Source organism: Biomphalaria glabrata, chromosome 14 (genome assembly GCF_947242115.1).
Source record: "Biomphalaria glabrata chromosome 14, xgBioGlab47.1, whole genome shotgun sequence".
NCBI lineage: Eukaryota > Metazoa > Mollusca > Gastropoda > Planorbidae > Biomphalaria > Biomphalaria glabrata.
Window position 1 is genome coordinate 26,266,730 of NC_074724.1, and position 20,702 is coordinate 26,287,431.

A 20,702-nucleotide genomic window follows, 5' to 3' on the forward strand; every position below is an offset into this window, starting at 1 on the left:
GACACTGCATCAGATCGCACTGAGCTTGCTAAATTAGCATGAAGTCATATGGGCCCTAATATACAATGATATCTAATATTTAAATATTTTTAAACTTTCACATTTTTTTTTCAGACCACTGACAAGATAAAGGTCATCGGAACATTTCACCAAATTCCAGTTCTCATTCAACTACAGAGGCCTACCATTCTAGAACATAAAGGAGAGAGTTCCCAAGCATCACAAGGTCCTCAGGACAAACAACTATAATTGATGATAGAGATATTAAAACAGCTCGACCATGACCATATCTTAAAGCTGTTTGCTTATCGTCTGACCACAATTCCCAAGTTTAATATTACTGAATACTACAGCAACAATCTACAGGTGAGAAACAACATTTTTTATTGGTCAAATTCCTAAGACTATTTAAGTTATACTTGTATTATTTTATAAAATGCAGACGTTATTTAAAAAAAAACAGAAGAAAAAACATGATGATTACCTACTTTGTCTATGCTTTCTATAGATACCCAGATTTAGTAGATCCTAAATACAAATTTACTGAAGAGCTAATGTGCTCTATCCGAAGCAAAGCTTCTACCAATTACTGAATTAATGGGACTAAAGATAACTTTATTGGACCTTTGGAAGAAAGCAATTTTGGATCTCTTGAGCACATGAAATACAATGCAGTGAGAGAAAGAGAGAGAAAGTGATAAAGAAAAATAAATATATCCATATATAAAGTATATTAAAGTCAATGGATGGCTGCATGGTCGTGTAGTATGTGCTTTGGACTGTCAGCTTGATGGTCTTGGATTCTAAAAAAAAATAAAATAAATAAAAAAGCTCTATGTAATTAAGTAACCTTTAACATAAGTCTTCTATCTAGAGGAGATGATTAAATATTCAAATGTAACTTTTTATTTGTATCAATGTAGTAGGAACACTAACTGCTTTTAATACTTAAAACGCCCAGCGGTCCTTTCAAAATTTATAATTTCCTTCATAAATTACGTGCTGGACAGTCGTCATTTGATTGTTTCAGTGGTCCCTGGTTCATACTCTGCTTGTTGCCATCCCCCGTCGTATTATCTTCAACTTTGAAGGAACATTCAAAACATTTTTTTTGAAATGCAAAATGAATCTTCAAAATTTTATTGCTGTGGACCATCAAAACAAAATCATGTCTTGAATATAGCAATTAGTCGGATCTTTTTTTTTAGTAAGTAAATTCGCAATTGTCGGTACTTTAAAAATAAAGAACTGACATGTCATTTTTACCGTAATAAAAAAAAACCTGTATAAATGAGTTATTTTTGATTTACTAAGGTATTAAATTGTGAATGGAAAAGGCTGCAAGGGTCTATATCTACACTTTTACCTTTACCTATCCCTTAGTCTGTTGGATAGTTCGGGAACCATGATACAATAGATATAGAATATAGGTTATAAAAGTATTTACTTTTTTTGGAAGTAAGGAATTTTAGAATTCAAGGGACAAATGTATGTATAGTGGAGTGCTATATAATGCATTTAGGCTTAATTAGTTTCACTAATGTAATAAACATGTCTTTCAATGCCTTGAGATTCTTTTTTTTTTCAAACATTCAATTAAATTTTCAGGATTTCTTAGCCAACAAAAACAAGAACCATAAATACTGCAATGAAAAGACTTTGTTGCTGTATCTGCTGCAGACGAGCTCAGCACTGGAACATTGCCACAGCAAAAACATTGTTCATTCCAACCTGATGGGGGCAAGTCTGTTTCTTGTGAGCAAAGAGAAGGTCATGCTAGGAGAGTTCAGCTTGGCTGTTCAATTGAACATATCCAAGGAAATACTTTTGCTTACCGGTATATGTCTTTTAATATTTTTTTAAAAATATAATTGTGTATTAATTATTTTTATTTATTTACAAAGCTTATATTATCTCTCTTCCTCTGTCTGTCTGGTTGGATTTATTTTTACACTTTTCTCTGTCATTTCCCATTCTCGAATCAAGTTGAATTTTTTTGCACAATTATTTAATATAATATAATAATAATAATATTAACCAATTCGATTATTAATTTAACTTTTTTTTTTATAGAAACATTGTAATTCTAATGTCCTTATTTTATTGCAGAGATTGAACGGTTCTTTCCCTACACTCATTAGAAGCTTTATTCTAAAATTTCTCTATGAAATATTTACCACTGTTGATATTTTAATGCTTATGCAGAGTTCTTCATTTTTTTTAAAAATTTTTTTATGTAAGATAGCCTGCCTAACATGAATTGTTTGAAAAGATTATTATTATTATTGTACTTATGCCTTTAAAGATGTCATGACATTTCTAAGGGAACTAACCGATGGTATGGTTTATTACATTTCTTTATTTTATTATTGCCCTTTTTTCCTCCCAGAAGATACACAATCTCTGCCTATAAGATGGACTGCACCAGAGACTCTCAAAGAAAGGAAGGTATCCCTGAAATCAGATGTAGCGATGTTTGGGAACCTTATGTATGAAGTTCTTACACATGGAGTGCTGCCTTATTCTCGCGAAAACCTTTCCGAAGAAGAATTTTTTTCACGGGTAATAGGCCTACAGATAATTTCGTTTTTTTTAAATTTTATATTGATATATATCTACATTTAGAATATGTTAATAATCACAGTGAAGTTTGCAGAGGTATTTCTTCTTTAGGAATGCTATAAAGATCGCTGTGTCGCTTTAGAGATATATGTACACTTCAAATCTGTTAGGCCTACTAATCGCAGTGCTGTGGTGGGTAACAGAAGACAACTTGTAAAAGAATGTGTAAAAATGAACTTTTGTTATTAGAGCTCTTCAGACGAGTCAACGAAATGTTCATTTCTCTCATTTCTTATGTTATTCAGTGACTTAATCTTTTCTAGATCGTTGATTTTCCTGGCTGATTCAGGCTACCTATTCCTTGCTCTATTGGAACTAGAAAAAAAGTAGCACTTTTTCATATTTCTCCTAGTATATGAATAAGAAATGTCTCTTATCTTTGTGTTTTGCTGTTTATTTTATTAGGTTATGTTTTTGTATTTGTAAATTATGGTTCAGAGTCTTATGTATTATCACCACTTTACTATTGTCTTCAAACATCTCTAAATTTAGCGATTTTACTGAATATGTTACTCTATTAAATGTGAATATTTGTTTGTTATGACTCTCACTGCTTTATTTTGTGTTTGTTCTAGTTTCTTTGTTTTCTTGTATTGAGGGTTCTCAGACAGAGGATGCATATTCTTAGACATTGACAGAAGTGTCCATCTGATTAAAGCTTTTAAGTTTTTATTACAATGGATTCTATGACTGGGCTTACTTTATATATTATTAATAGACTACTACAAAAAAGAAAAAATAAAGAATTATCTGTTTATAACATTCAATGCTTGTGATATTGACTTAGCTATGAAATCGAAATGTTAAGATTTGAAAAACAATTTAAAATTATTGAGTCTCTCTCTCTGAAGTTCTGATAACTTGTTTGTTTTGTCTGAAAAGCTTTTGAATGACAACAAATTACAATCTTCTATTGTAACCTTTTTTTTTCTTTTCACTGTCAGGCAGTGATAATAAATGAAGTCTGTATGATAGAATCATACATATATATCTAAATTATTCCCAGGCTGTCAAGCTGCATCCATCATAGCATTGATAATGAATGAAGTCTGTATGATAAAGTCATACATAAATATTTATCTTATTCCCAGGCAGTTCATTTCCTGATCGAGCCCCACAGAGAAAGTTGTTTTAAAGATGACTACTACAAACTTATGCTGAGCTGCACACATCATCGCCCGGAACGAAGACCAGATATTAAAAATGTTCAGATTAGTCTTCAACATTTCCTTGACAGTAAGTAGGTTCAATTATCCAATGGCCGAATGTATAAATGTTTCAAAACATAACAGTTAAAAGATATATTTAGTAATAAAAAGTGTATAGAACATTAGTCATTTTTTAAATTTTGATTTTTAATGTTAAATATTTAATACAATTTGTAGAAACGCTCTTTAGGTGACTGCTAGTGAACGCACAATTATGACGACATCAATCCAAAATGAGGCTGTAGATTAGATATATGTAAACGGACAGTTCAACATGCAACCTATCTACTGATCAGTATAAATTATGCAGACCCAGATTAGAAATCATCTCTACAATAATATAAAAGCCTAATTTTATTTATGCTGAAATTTCAAAAAGGGATGAGGATGCTAATATTAAGTCTTAGCTAAGTCACCAATTGAGTCTACTTTGTTAATGGTAACTGTAAATCTTTGGTAAAACATGCCATACATTTATTCATTTATATCCAGGAAAATTAAGTAAGAACTATTTTCTAATTATTGAAATATATTTTATATATTCTTTTTTTATGCTGTTATTGTATTTTTTTGTGCAAACAAAAATCCTTTTTCGTTAATGCTTGGCTCAAAATATAAGTAGAAAAAATATATAGGCCTATGCATAGATATAAATTCATAGTCCACCCGAATGATCTCAGGTTTGAATTTCTGTGAAAGCTGGGAATTCGAATTTCAGTATTTTTCGGATGCCCCTAAGTCCATCAAACTGTAATGTGCACCTAGTGGCATTAGTGGGAAAGTAAAGTCATTAGGCTATGCTTGCTACAAGACACCTCCGTTAACTGTTTACCATATAAACAGAAACATCATCTGCCTTATAGACCGCAAGGTCTGGAAAGGATACTTTACTGTATTTTATATTAAGATCATAAGGACTTTTGCCTATTTTATATTAAGATCATAAAGACTTTTAGCCTATTTTATATTAATATCATAAAGACTTTTTGTCTATTTTATATTAAGATCATAAAGACCTTTTGCCTATTTTATATTAATATCATAAAAACTTTTTGCCTATTTTCTAATGCTTTTTTCATGTCAAGTTAAACTAAACAAAGTCAGGAATGTGAAATTGAACCTTAAAATTGTCAACTAGATTTTAAAAAATAGGCCTACAAAAGGAAGAGCTTTAAAAAATATGAATCTGCAGTGCTTAAAAGTGGACTGGTGTAATCATCTACATTTTTTTTTGGAAAACATATCTTTAAAGTTGCAGTTTTTTGGCCATGAATTATAATGATTATGCCTGCGCTGGCATAGCCACTGGAAATATGGCATATTCCTCACAAACCCTCAGACACGCTTTATGATTCTGCCATGTATGAAAAGCTAGTTGATTTATTAACTAATTCTGTCCAAAGTTGTTATGTTAATATAAACATTGCAGAGTTCTATGTTATGTTTTATCATTTTCAGTATATCATATTATATATAGGCTACAAAAAAAATTTGATTTAGGTTTGGTAAATGGTAGAAATTTTGGATGCTAACCAAAAAAGAAAATCTAGAATAAATTTGTTTACGGATGTTTCTAATTCCAAGAATTAATATAAATATTTGGCAGATTACAGTGTGTCCTTTTACTAAAACTTGTATCCATGATTAGGCATATTCACAAATGGGTGGATCAAAGAGTACAGAGTGTCTGCTGGGGAGTTTCATAACTTGAGGCAGATCTATAAATAATCATTTAGGTGTATCCATTGTACAGAATCCAGAAGTATTGATAATCTTTTTTTTTTTTAAATGCATATTGTAATTATTGTGAACCATTTAGATTAGCACTGCAGAATGAAGCACAAACAATTTTTTTTTATAATTAAGTTGGCAACAATTTTTGTAAAAAAATTATTGGATATCTTATACATGTGAGAAAACTAAAAATCAAAAGCTTGTTTGGTCCATCCAGTATACAAAGTAAAGAGAATGTTGATAAGTTAGGCTCTTACAAAGGTGGAGGATCATTTGTGTATATTTTTAGAACTGCTGAATACAATTTTCTAAGCTCTTCAGTTTGTAGCACAAAATCATTTCAACATGAAAGAAGCGTTAGACTTTCACTCTATGATTTTAAACTTTTAAATCCAATGAGCATCTAAGTAGCGGTACAAAAGATATTGAATCGGCTGCCACACATTGAGATAGTGTTGAAACTAAAGCTCAATTGGAGTCAATACATTTCATTTAGTTGGCAGCAGTACATTTTAATTTTGCATTCTTGACTTTTAGTTGATTGGTGAAAATCTCCAATAGCATCTTAGAAAGTATTTTTTTTTATTTTATCCTCAATCTCTTTAAATCTTCAGGTTTTCATTCTTTTTGGGTTTCATATTATCCTTCCAGATTTTACCATATTTTGCTTTCTCTACTTTTCTTTTCTTTACAATATTTTATTGATAAAATAAATTCTTTTCAACAATGCAATCAGATATTTAAATGAGATGTAAACGAAGAGCAGATTAAAGTGAAAGACTTAATTATAGAAGTTGTATTAGTCATAGACTTAAATGTAAAAGTTTTATTAGTGATAGAATTAATTATAAAAGTTGTATTAGTGATATATAAAAAATGTATTAGTGATAGTCTTAATGATAAAAGCTGTATTAGAGATAGGAATTATAAAAGTGTTATTAGTGATAGCAGATTTACTTATACAAGTTGCATTTGATTACATTCCATATAGTATAAAAAAGAGAAACTTCTAATTTTGGTATTAAATTGATAAATATGTGTGGGTTTTTTTTATTAGATTACTCTGACGATGAAGTAACAAGTTATAGTTTTCCTAATTTGCATGATGGTACTCTTAAACCATCAACTCAGTTTACAAGGGTATGTATTGTACATGGACATCATCTGCATTCATTTTAATATTTCACAAATATCAGTACTGTTGACATATAGACTAGTAATATGTTTACATATAGACTAGTAATGTTTACAAATAGACTAGTGATGTTTACATGTATAGACTAGTAATGTTTATACAAACTATCTTTTTTTTTTCCACTATTAACATAAACCACACTATAGGCCAATTTTATATCACAAATACATTTTTTATTTTCTAAAGTCCATTTTTCATGTAGCTAGAACTATGTGTGATAATGATTTAAAATAAATATATTTACTTTTATTTTGTTAAGAACTGTCTCATCAGGGGCGTAGCTAGGGATTGGGGGGCCCAGGGGGATTGACCTCTTTGGGGGCCCAGGGGGATTGACCTATTTGGGGGCCCAGGGGGATTGACCTATTTGGGGGCCCAGGGGGATTGACCTCTTTGGGGGCCCAGGGGGATTGACCTCTTTGGGGGCCCCTTGCATCATTGTGCTCCTGAGATAGTTTTTGAAAAACTTGAGCTTTAAGAGTGATCTCTCTCATGACTCAATGGAAGTGGCCTGAGTTAGCAGTATTCGGATGAAGGTTGCAAGGTTTGAGCACATATCATTACCATATGAAGCCAGCTTCCTTAATATGTCAATTAGTCATTGTGGCACTGGTTTGTTGATGAAAAGTGCTCATGCATCAATGACATCATTAAACAAGCGCTTTGCCTGTATCAAACAGGAAAAAGTAACACAGTTTTTCATCAGCGTGTCATCCTCCATAGACTCTAAGAGGTGTCTTGGTTCAAGAAGAAACCAAAAGGTGTCCACATGGTTTTCCAGCCTTTGGAATGTTTTTTTCATCTCCATATGAAGTCTGTCCAGCACTTTCATCTCAACACGTTTGAATTGCTGTTCTATTGACAGTCATACATTAGAATTCAACTCCCCATCAAGTCGTTTTTTTTTCTTCTGGTTATTTTGATTACAGGAAATCCAAATCCATAGCATTAGCTACCTTCTGTATGTGCATTCCAGATGTCTGTAGTTTCTTCTGAACTATATTATTTGGGCACAGGAGATTCGATCAGAATTCCAGATAAGCCAAAAAAAATCATAATTTTCAATTGCATGAATAAGATTCTGTGCACTTCTTCTAGTGTCCATTCTTTCCGTTTTTGATTTAGAAAGTTTCTCCATCTCCAGCATCTCTGAAGGATATCTACTTCAATGGGCTGCTGCTTTGTTCTTTGCCACAGTTCCTCATTCAAGATCTTGTCTGGCCCCGTGGATCAAATGTATCCTCCTCATGCAGGTATTGATGAATACCTGGAATTTTTTCATGGTGGGGACACTCATTTGGGGGCTTTCAAATTCTCCCCCCTCCTCCCCCACCCTAGCTATGCCATTGTGTATCATGTTACTTTTTAAAAATTATATCATATCTGATTATTGAGAGTGCACTGCTCTGGACTACAAGAATCTGTTTTCTAAATTTTAAAAGACGTTTTTTTCAGTATACATCTTTTTATTTATCTTACAAAACTATTTCAACTATATCTATTTTTTTTATAGAAGTATAATTTATGTCTTGTTTTTAAATTACAACTAAAAAATTCTCTCTCTCTCTCTCTTTATAATTTTAAAGCAGTGTTTAACCATTATTTTAATTACTAAAAGTACTTGAAATTGTATGTATGTTTATTTATCTCATTTATTTTTATTAGGGCTTACCCCAAACAAAAAGTAAGTTGTTTTTTTCTCTGTTTCTTTTTTAGACATATGCTGAGGAATTAAAATGTCTACAGACATTATGGTCTTTCTATATAAATAGCCATCTATTAGATTATATACCATAACTAATAACATAGTCTGACTGAAATAAAATGTAAGGAATATACTTCTAGGAGTTCAATGCTTTAATGGAATCAAGTTCAAAAGGTTTTTTTTTTAGAAATTAAAGATTGTAACTGATGGTTATAAGTTACTGGTCAGCTAATCAAGCTCGTAGCAGATGTTTTTAGACCCTTATGAATTTGTTTGTCTCATGACATATATGTCTTTAATTGATCCACACAATTTTTGGCCAAATCCCCACCACCAAATATAAAAAGAAAAGAAAATCAGGTGTGTTTAAAAATAAAGTTTTCACAATATACAGATACATTACTAATTGGATTTTGTTTTTCAATTTCAACCATTAGCTCATACTTTGTTCATAGTCTAAGGAAGTTGGTATAATGTGGACATAGGTCAAAAGTAAAGTAAAAAAGCTGCCTGTGTGCATTATGAGCACTGCAATGTCATTTTGTTATCTTGATGTTCCAGAGTTCATACGCAGCCTACTGCCTATTTGTAAATTAAAACAAGCCAAAAAAATGAATCAATTATTTTAAGCTAAAATTTCACACATTGAAGTATAGCTAAGAGGATAGAATGTCTCTATAATAGCTCAAAGTCAAAAGTTTGAACTGGCAAAATTGTTTTTCTTTTTTTCTAAATACTAAATGTTTGGTTTACTATAATATTTGAACATATAATAGGAATTTATTTAAACATTTTTATATTTATAGTTTCTAGCTGCATTATTAATTTTGTAACATATTTTTGCATGTTTATGATTTGATTTTATATATTCCCACAAACAGAAGGCTATGTAATTCCTATTTTGCCCAAATTGGAAAAAGTAATACAGGAAACAATCCATTATTACAAAGTAGTAAGTCACTCATTACTTATTACTTGATTAAAAAAAAATGATGATGTAGCAGCTAATGATCTGCTTTTTAAAAAATATTATAGGCTACATTTTGATTTTTTAATCATCTTTGTGTAACACTATTTTCTATATATATATTAATGGACACTATATATATAGTTCGTCCATCGTGGTTTGATGATGACCACTTTGTCATCTAGGGGGCTGAGGGCTTTGCACTGGGGTATTGTGCCTCCTCATGTGGCTGGTGAGACCTATGTGAGCCCGGAATGTTCGGCCGCACACTGGGCAGGTTATTCCAGCTGGAGCTAGTGTCATTTGCCTTGCTTTTCTTTTCTGGCGTTTTTCTTCTGCCAGCGTTGTTCTTTTTTCCTTAGCAACCTGTGCGCCAGTTTTCACAGCGTGACGCCATGATGCTCTGTCATGTGCCTCTGTATCCCAGGTGCCTGGGTCTATGCTGAACGCCTTAAGAGAAGCTTTGAGGGTGTCCCTGAAGCGCTTTCTTTGACCACCTAGCGAGCGCTTTCCTTCGCTTAGTTGGCCATACAAGAGTGGTTTAGGGATGCGGTGGTCTTCCATTCTGTAGACACTAAGCTAGCTCTGAAAAACGTTAATGATTTGCTATGTTAATTTGGCATGCCATTCATTTGAACTGTTCTCTATAGTAGCAATGACAGAATCTCTCATCCTTGTTGAGAATACATGTATATGACCAAACATGATTACAGAAGAAACATTTAGTAATTCTAACAAACTCAGATTTAGTAAATAAAAGATAAACCCATATAAATAAAAAAAAATTTATAGCTTTTATATAGTGCTACTTTCATGCTTATAGCATGCTCAGAGCGCTAAAGTCCAATCTCCTTTGTGGACCAATGGGAGGGGGGGGGGTTATCTGGGAGTAGGTTTTTCGTGCTGCCTTTAGACGCTCAGTAAAAACAACTCTGCTCGAGTCCCCTTCAAGCCAAGCCAAGCCTAGTTCAGGCGTACTTAGCCTCTCGACCACGCTTCCCACTGTAATGGCATGATACACAGCTTCAGTTAAATATTTTAAACTCATTTAAGTAAATACAATAATTTCAGAATCAGTAAACAGGTCTAATAGAAAGTCACATTTAATAGACATATTAAACTGATAATTAGTACATGAACTTAGATTTAACATGTATATTTTATTATATATGAAACCCATGTTCATTAAATGTATTACACATATTTAGTATGTAACATATTGAACACATGCTCAATAAATCAATGGAACCTAGAATAAACTTATGTTGAATATATGGACATAAAATAGGCATAAGGTTTTCAGATGTTTACATTATTTGAAAATTATTTCACTAATTAATAAGTGACACCATAATGTCACTTGGAGATACATGAATGGGTTGAAGAAAGAGGAGATGATATAAGTGAAGACTGTATGACTGGGTACTGAGAGACTATAAATTATATAACTGGGTGTTAAAACCATATTACTGGGTTTATTCATTGACTATATATTATCTAATGGGTATTGATGGACTGTAGATAATATGATTGGGTTTAGATTTCTTGACATTTTAATTATCATGTAATATTTTAAATTTTTTTTTTTGTGCTGACAGGGTCAGTTTGCTTTGTTTAGGGAAACAGTGAGTACACACATGTCAAGAATGCTTGTGGCAAAAGTACAAGCAGGAATTTTGGATGAAATTATTCCCAGGGTTGATATTGAAAGAGTTAAAAATAATAGCAGAACATCTTATGTTATTGTAAGTAATACCACTAGTCAGTGTAAGTATTAATACTGGGAAAAAAATATGCAAATTATGTAGTGGTTTAGGAATACCACAAAATATTTGAATTTAGAAAATAAAAAGTGTTTTTTTTTTCTTTGCAGGACATTTTACTACCTGCCAACTGCTCAGAAGATTTGTGTAGTCTAATTGATAACAACCAGGTTGGTCAGTCCCCAGACAGTTGTCTGCACTTGATACTCAAAGCTGCTGAAATGTTGAAATATTTCCATGACAACAATTTCATATTGGGTCAGTTGAAAATGTCTGATATAGTCATTGATATGACCAGTGAAACACTAAAGGTAGGTATAAAACCATGTCAGTGTTAATTATAAGTGTGGCTATCTTTTTACTTATCATAGTTAGGTAATAATGAGCAGGTAAAGTTGGACTAAAGGTGGAGCTATGTATAAGTGAAGCTATACATCTGTGGTTCTATATATACATTAGATAGAGATATACATAGTTTGAGATAGATATATATATATATATATATTAGTTGGACATATTTGTAGGTGAAGCTATACATAGGATTACTCGTGGAGCTATGTGACTCCTCAACTTTTATTATCCCTTAGTCTGTTGTATTATTGGGGCACAACTCAAGATCTGTTGACCATCTTTTTTAATTCCTCTTTGTCTTTTGCTTTTGATAGAATCTCTTTTAATGGCAGGCCCGTCCATTCTTTTATGTTGCCTCTTATTCTTTTCCTGGTATTGTTCCTTGAAGGAAGTTTTTTGCGAGTGACCTTATGATATTGGAAAGAGTTTTAGAACCCCAGATATGTGAAGCTATAAAAAGGTGGAGCTCTACATAGGTGGAGCTATACATAAGTGGGGAAATAGATATTTACTGCTATAAAGCGTTTAAGCTCTGAATATCTAAACAAAATGATGCAAAGTGTTAATTGATACTTCATTATTACACTTATGTGGAGCTAGCTATAAGTGATGCGAAGCTCATATATTTTCAAAAAAATTTCCCCAGTAGGTGAAACAGCAGGATATATTATAAAGCTAATATCTATATATTAGAACAAGCATGGCTTCCTCGTTGTAATCTAAGTCTAAGTAAGGTAGATATTGAATATATTTTCTTATTAATGCATTAAATCTTTAATTATGCAAGAAGTTTTTAACCAAGCATTGTTTTCACATTGTCTTACATGTGTATTCATTTTGCAGATTTATCCCATATCGCTGAGGCATATGATATATAAAACAAGTTCAACAGACTCATCATCTACAACAAGGTAGTTTAGTATTCCAGTTAATGCTTACCTTCAGACCTGAACCTAATCCTCCCCGCAAAAACAAATTTGAATTATAAATTCATAGTGTCATTCGTTACTACTATGCAGTAGCATCACTATGGTTGATGTCATCCGGTGTGGACTGCACCCCCCCCTCCTTTCCCCCCTTGTGACGCCACTGCTACTATGTACATAATAAAATTCACTTTATTATATTCTCTTGCCATTTCTTGTCAGTCTCAAAATAGAGTATCTTGGTTTGTTATCTAATTATTCTGAGGTTAAAACTTAACTAAAAGATAATAATATTCTTTCAAAAGTATTTGTTTCTTTAAATCTACAGACAATCTCCATATGACAACATTGCCTGCAGTTTTGAAACAGATGTCTTTATTTTTGGACGCTTTATGAAAGAACTTCTGCTGAAGGTTGACGCGATGAAGAGACCAACTTGGTACTCAGAACCCAATACAATGGTAAGGGTTTGAATTTAAATCTTTGTAAAAACTTTTATTAAAATATTTTATAAAAATTAGAATACAATAGAGGCACCGTGGCTGAGTTGTAAAGGGTTCCGGTTTTGAATCCTGCTGAATACTGGGCTCTTTAATTTAAGGATCTTTTGGAGTTTACCCAGCTGCTATATTGGGTACCTGACAGTAGTAAGGGAAACGTAAAGGGTGGTCCACATAGTTGCATGATATCTCTACACTTCTTTAACAAAGGGAAAAAAAAGGCTTGAAACATTAAAACTTCACATTGAATGAATAATGAAAGAAAATGAAAAATTTTAGTCTTAAATAGCAGTTTATCTACATAATTATATTGATTTGTAAACAGCAAGTCTTATAATTTTCTTCTAAAAAAAGGTTATAGCTAAGAGATAGAGAGGGAGGGAAAGTGAGAGAGAGAGAGGGAGGGAAAGTGAGAGAGAGAGGGAGGGAGGGAAAGTGAGAGAGAGAGGGAGGGAAAGTGAGAGAGAGAGGGAAAGTGAGAGAGAGAGGGAAAGTGAGAGAGAGAGGGAAAGTGAGAGAGAGAGGGAGGGAGGGAAAGAGAGAGGGAGGGAGGGAGGGAAAGTGAGAGAGAGGGAGGGAGGGAGGGAAAGTGAGAGGGAGGGAGGGAGGGAGGGAAAGTGAGAGGGAGGGAGGGAGGGAAAGTGAGAGGGAGGGAGGGAGGGAAAGTGAGAGGGAGGGAGGGAGGGAAAGTGAGAGGGAGGGAGGGAGGGAAAGTGAGAGAGAGGGAGGGAGGGAGGGAAAGTGAGAGAGAGGGAGGGAGGGAGGGAAAGTGAGAGAGAGGGAGGGAGGGAGGGAAAGTGAGAGAGAGGGAGGGAGGGAGGGAAAGTGAGAGAGAGGGAGGGAGGGAGGGAAAGTGAGAGAGAGGGAGGGAGGGAGGGAAAGTGAGGGAGAGGGAGGGAGGGAGGGAGGGAAAGTGAGGGAGAGGGAGGGAGGGAGGGAGGGAAAGTGAGGGAGGGAGGGAAAGGGAGGGAGGGAGGGAGGGAAAGTGAGGGAGGGAGGGAGGGAGGGAAAGTGAGGGAGAGGGAGGGAGGGAAAGTGAGGGAGAGGGAGGGAGGGAGGGAGGGAAAGTGAGGGAGAGGGAGGGAGGGAGGGAGGGAAAGTGAGGGAGAGGGAGGGAGGGAGGGAGGGAAAGTGAGGGAGAGGGAGGGAGGGAGGGAGGGAAAGTGAGGGAGAGGGAGGGAGGGAGGGAGGGAAAGTGAGGGAGAGGGAGGGAGGGAGGGAGGGAAAGTGAGGGAGAGGGAGGGAGGGAGGGAGGGAAAGTGAGAGAGGGAGGGAGGGAGGGAAAGTGAGAGAGGGAGGGAGGGAGAGAGAGAAAGAGATTGAAAAAAGGAAAAAAAAGATATTAATTTCATATATAGAGAAAACATGACATGAGAAATACAGAAAGAGAGAGTGAAAAAGAAAAAGCCCCATGTAAATGGCGAGAGAGTGATAGACAGAGAAACAAGTTGACACATTTGTAACATTTATTATATATATATTTAAAGTAGTTAGTGGACTTTGTTTTTGGACTATTTCTCCAGGATTCCGACTCAGTCAATATGGAACAATTGAACATGAACTCTTGTCCAGCATCGATGTACACTTTGATGGACAAATGTATGCAAAAGATGCCTCAAGACAGACCAAAGTTGTCAGAAATTATCAGGTATCATTTTACATTGCATGTGTTTTTAAACCATTTCTACAAATGATGAATCTACAATTTCTTTTTTTCTCTCAAAAAGATATACATAGTAAACAATAAAAAGTAAATTTAAAAAAAAAACAGCAGGTCCTCGTGGGGTCCAATCTCTGAAATAATAATAATAATAGTCTTCGAGTCCAAAGATTAATGAGGAATGCAGTATCTCTCGTGGCTACGCAGCCCCACCTATGACCTACATAATTAATAACCCTGTCTCTATAGGATCTTTCTATAGCATATCAATTCAATTGCTAGATTCCTCCCTAGCATGGCAGTCGTATCAAATACTACAGCTTTGTATGACACCATGTGATCAGACATCTATAAATCATAAAACAAAATGTTGTACGTAAATTTATATTGTTTTTATCCACTGACAATTCATAGTCTTTTAGGATTCTTAATTAATTAATTTTTATTATTATTTGTTATATTAATCAATAGTACATATAAATTGGTATTTTTTTTATTCAGTAGTAAGAGTCAAAACATATTTTAGAAGGAAAACTAAATAACAATAGACTTTGCAACGTCTCAACTTAATGTACATCATTCTAAAAAATGACTATGAAATTGGGAAAGTGTACCACTGTAGTATTTGTAAGCGAAGATATTAGTTTTAATTTGTTTCTCACGATCTTTTATTTACAGGGATGTTAACTATGAGATAAATAACATTAAATTCTCATCATGTGCATCACTGACTTCAACAAGAAATACACAATTTAGTTCAGAAGATATTGAGGGGCTGACTTCAACAAGAAATACACAATTTAGTTCAGAAGATATTGAGAGGCTGACTTCAACAAGAAATACACAATTTAGTTCAGAAGATATTGAGGGGCTGACTTCAACAAGAACTACACAAAATACCATTACAAGACACAAAAAAGTGTCCCAAAACCTTGAGGCAATCAATCCATCAGTTCACTCTTCATTAACCTCCTCATTAAAAAGTGAGTCCTTGTCTTTTATTCGCTCTCAGTCAGTACCAAGCGGACCCAAACATCAAAGTGGCTTTAATAGGTTTGCGTCAACAGAAATGATGGTGTTGAATCCTTCAGATTCTGAAGAGCTTTCTGGAGAGGAAGACACGCCAGATATACAAGTCGTGAACCAAGAGAAAAATTTCTTCGCATCTCATGGGATTGACTATCACGACAATTCTATACAAGAACACGGGCCAGGAGATACACCACCAACCCATTCTTCTAGTAACCTTGCACAGATTAAAACAAGTGACCCAGAAATCGTTTATTGTGAAATAGCTCCTGCATCACGTGAATTAATCTCCTTGGATGAAACATTTGTTAAGCAGGTAGACTGCCCAGATCAGAAAACTAGTGCAAATGTTAAAGTGAACAAGACTTCCACCGTCAAGAAAATTTCAGCTTTTAAAAAGATTCAAAACGAATACGTAAAAAAAAACAGATCGAGAATGCAAAACAAAAAGTCATTCCAACCTGAAGTTAAAAATTTGCATAATATGGCAGTTATGAAACAGTATCACTCAAGGCCTCTCCCTCCAATACCAGATGAAGAGAGACAGGATAAAGGGGAACTATCTACTGACGAAAACGTTTACCTGATTCCCAGTAAATTTGACACAGAACATAACAAAGACTATGAGATTGGTCACATTGCCTATATGCTTGGTCATGTGTTTTCACCTACACCCAAGAAAGATATATCAAATGCTGTGGTTCCATCAACGCATACTGATTACGATGCCATGGCAGTAGAGAACTACTCTAGTTATCCTTACTTTGATTGGCCAAGTCTAAACTCCAGCAGTGAAAGCTCTTTATCATTCAGGGATGATTTTGATAATTATGATCACGTACGTTGTCTCTCTGATGACAATGAAACATCCAAAGCTGATGAAAAGTTTTATGATGTTTCTAAGGATGTGGCTGCACCAGATGAACACATTTGTTTACAAACATGTCTAAGTGATGATTTGGCATGTAGCGAGACGCTGTCAGAGAATGTAATTGTTAACTCAGGAAATGTTGGAGTTTCAGCCTCTTATAATCAAAACGCTCTTAATTTTAAAGACACTATCGCGCAGCATCGGGATATTTTACAGCAGAGTTGGAGTGATTCTGGCTTAAATCATAATCACGTTTCAGAAGACAATGTTGTTTATTCGGTATGTGTTGCCAATTCCGCCTCTGATGGGGATCTATGCAGGAAAAACTGTCCTGACTTTTGCAACATCTCATCTCATCAACATGTTATTCAAAACTCTTCAAGTGTCTTGAGTAAAACAAAACTTGCTTTAGCTACATCAAATGTCGAGGAAGTGGAGTCTGTTGCCTCTGAGAAATATGATCATCTTTCGAAAGCTTTTCCCAATGACAGCAATCTAAACAAATGTTGTATGCCACTAACAGAAGCTGACTCATCAGATGATCATGATACACTTTCAACAATTGTTTACTATGTCTAATATTAAGACTAGTTAAGATCTAAATGTCACTTTAATTCGCGTTTCCCATATGTATGACTATATACTGGTGCCCTGCTTGGTAGAACTAAATATTTCCAAACGTTATCACATCACTTTTTTGTCTGCCTTTTCTTCTTTGTCCTGGTACTGCTCCCTTAAGGAAGATCTTTGGGAGCCCCAAAGATACATTTTAGTTGCGTTTTCTTTTTAACAGTAGTTAGCAGGTCATCGAGGGGTCCAATCACTGTAATGAGAATAATAATAATAAGCTAGTCTTTGAGTCCAAAGATAAATGAGAATTGCAGTATCTCCCGTGGCTACGCAGCCCCATCTATGACATATTTTGCTACACCCAATGCAGTCATAGCCGATGTAATAACCCCGTCTCTAAAACCTTGTTTGTACGTGATACCTAGGATCTATCTATATATACACTAAAATTATCGTAATTATTACAAAAACCCTGAAACACATTAAGATGCACTGGCGGATCCGGGGCACACAATTTGTATACGAATTTATTACTTATGTTAATAATATATACTAATTATTTATATTTCAACCTATCTTTAGATTATTTTGCCCCCCTCTAGTATGTTGGCCGTTTTGATGGGGTCGGGAGGGGGCGATGGTATCAATCACCCCCCCCCCCCCCATACACTTTCGGGTGTGGGGGACCGATCCAATTTATTTGTAAAAATCACAGCTTGCTAACAGAATCAATTAAATATCTATATGATTAAAAATTGTTATTGATATTTTAACCGATCTTTATATTATGTCGTTCCCTGTTTGCCGATTTTGGGGTGGGGGGCGAATACCTCTACTGCCCTTCCCCCCTAAACCCTTTGAGTGGGGGGGGGGGCGGTCCTACTTTTATGGAGAAATCATAGTTTGTGAACAAAATTAATTCAATTAATATATACATTTTATATTATGTCAATGCCTTCTGGTATCTTGGCCGATTCGGTGGGGTTGAGGTTGCAAATACTGTCCTCCCCACTCTAGCCCTAGACTCTGAGTGAGTGGGGGGGGGGGCGGTCCTATTTTTATGGAGAAGTCATAGTTTGTGAACAAAATTAGTTGAATATCTATATAATATAAACTACGTATTGATATGTGAACCCATTGTATATTATGTCGTACCACACTCTAATCTCAAATTTTATCAGGTTGTACCAGGTGGGAGAGGCAATTACAAAATTTAAAAAATCTGTCACTAATATAATTTATATATACTATAAATTAAATTCTTATATCGAGTCGCCCAACCCCTATTCTATAATGCCAAAATGCAATCTTTAGCAGAAATTATTAAAGGAGCGAGGATTAATCGTTTTCACTCTACCGCCCCTCCCATTTCCAGATATAGTTTATGTAATTTCACATGAATTTATCATAATTATTTTAAGAAAGTTAGAATTCAAACGAAATTTTTCAGTATAAGAGTCATGATTGAGATGAGTTCTAAACCCAAACGATAGTCACCTTTCCCAACATTTTCTCAATCTGAAATTTTTGTAGTTAAATAAATTTGGGACTATAACTCACAATTTATACATACATGTTATTGAATATTATTTATCGAATAATTTTTTTTTCGGCGGCGATCCTCAAAGCCAAAATCTAAATATCTGGGGTATCTTATCTTTTCATGGAACAAATCGGTTTTATTTGCAATGTATTAAGGGCCTATAAATTCATATTAGAATATTTTTCAAGTACAACATTATTCAAAAGATCCTATTTTAATAGTATGAATAATGAGCTTTAGGCCAGGAGAATGCGTTTCTTCTGTGAAAAAAGCAAGAAAACGCTTTTGGCGTCGGGTTAGGGTGTGGAAAAAAATCGCCCCTCCCCACTCCAAAGTTCTGGATCCGCTAGTGTTCAGATGTAAAATTGTTTAGCAGATTATAGTATAACGAAACATTTTAAGAAACGAACTAGCAGAACGGCTAAATGGTTGTGTTTAGGGTTTATTATGGTGAACGTATTGCTCGTATGTCTTTTATATATATATATATAAAATAGTAAAAAATAAATGGTTGGCTTTTATTTGTATTGTCATAGAAAATGTTTTTGTGAAATAGGATTTCATTGCTTCATGTCTTTAGCCCATAGACATACAAAACGAGTTGCTTAGGATATGTTTACAAAGCTTGTATTAGCTCACATTGTTTCTGGCTCTATCTGTCTGGTAAAAAGTGTGTAGGCCTACACGTTATTTCTCCCGCACACAAAATATTTGTAGCTTATGTAGTCATGAAGTTCCGGTCCACATCCCCATGTAAAACCATGCGCAAAATTCAGTGGTAAGATTTCTTTCAATAATGAAAACATCAACTTCATATAGGAGAAATTGATTTTTTATCATTTTTTTTTAACTGTTACTTAGTTTTTTGAAAAGATGAATATACTAAGAGCTGATCAGATTTGTTCAGGAAAATATGTTTAATTAGTTCATACTTCATGACTGACACACCAGGAACTAACATTGCCTGGTTAGAGTGAGGACGTAACATTTGAAGGTGAGGTCTATCAGGAGAGGATAATCAAGGATGGAACTGGTTGAGATGAAGATAATCAGGGACATAAATGATATAGGCCTAGATAAACAGAATCGGGGATTTAATTGGTCGAGAGAAAGATTCAAAGGCGTAGTATGTAAATGTAAAGAGAATCAAAGGCGTAGCCGTTGTTTAGAGAATCAAGGACGCAACTGGTAGATGTATAGATACTCAAATACAATGATGGTAAAAAGAATTAAGGGTATAGCTGCTAGGTGTAACGTCTGTATCATATAAGATAAGAACCAATGGCGTGGATAGAAGATTAAAGTAGAATGAAGAGAGTAGCTAGAAATTGTAGATATAACGATTATTAATAGTGTAGCTGGTCAAGAGAATTAATGGCTTAGCTGGTAGAGTTTATTAAAAGAAATTTCTATAAATCAAATAAGAACATAAAACTAAAATGTTATTTAACCTTGGTTAGGCCAATAATAGAATATGCATCATCCGTTTGGGACCCCTCAACTCAAGAAAACATTAAGAAACTGGAACAGACACAAAAGAGCAGTGCGATTCATTACAAACGAATATTTACATTTGACTAGAGTAACACCTTAAGTAAAATCACTAAATTTTTAGAAAGCCTTCAGGACAGAAGACTCAAAGTACAGTGGCAATTATACATAAAACACTGAACCATAATCTTCAAAATCAAAATTTAATAAAAAATACTCTGAAAGACACAAAGATAAAGGCACATTCCTCGTCCCATATGCTAGGACAAATTTGTACAAATACTCCTTCTTCCCTAGTGCTGTTAGAGCATGGAACGGGTTGCCTGAGCTAGCCAGGAAAACCAGTGACTTGGCAGAATTTAAGTCATTGGTTAATATGCATGACGTGTAGGACGTAATCATCTTCTTTTTTGAAGTAACGTCTGTATTATATGAGATAAGATGAAATGAGGGTTAGATAGTGTAGCAGGTAAAGAGAACCAATGGCTTAGCTGGTAGATGAAATGAGAATTAAAGAGTGTAGCAGGTAGTTGTAACGAAGGGTGTAGCTGGTAGATGTAGAAAGGT

The 20,702-nt window shown here is 34.4% G+C and overlaps 1 protein-coding gene across 1 annotated transcript; it reads left to right on the forward strand.

Annotated features, from left to right (window-relative positions):
• The first annotated feature begins 121 nt into the window (after positions 1-121).
• On the forward strand, positions 122-17,810 carry LOC106078000 (uncharacterized). The gene is made up of 13 exons (XM_056010813.1): positions 122-366; positions 1,609-1,837; positions 2,390-2,562; positions 3,714-3,858; positions 6,622-6,704; positions 8,425-8,443; positions 9,346-9,416; positions 11,030-11,176; positions 11,305-11,505; positions 12,389-12,456; positions 12,800-12,932; positions 14,495-14,619; positions 15,310-17,810. Exons 1-13 carry the CDS (start codon positions 253-255, stop codon positions 17,108-17,110), a joined length of 3,309 nt encoding a protein of 1,102 aa, XP_055866788.1. The 5' UTR covers positions 122-252; the 3' UTR covers positions 17,111-17,810.
• Positions 17,811-20,702: the final 2,892 nt, after the last annotated feature.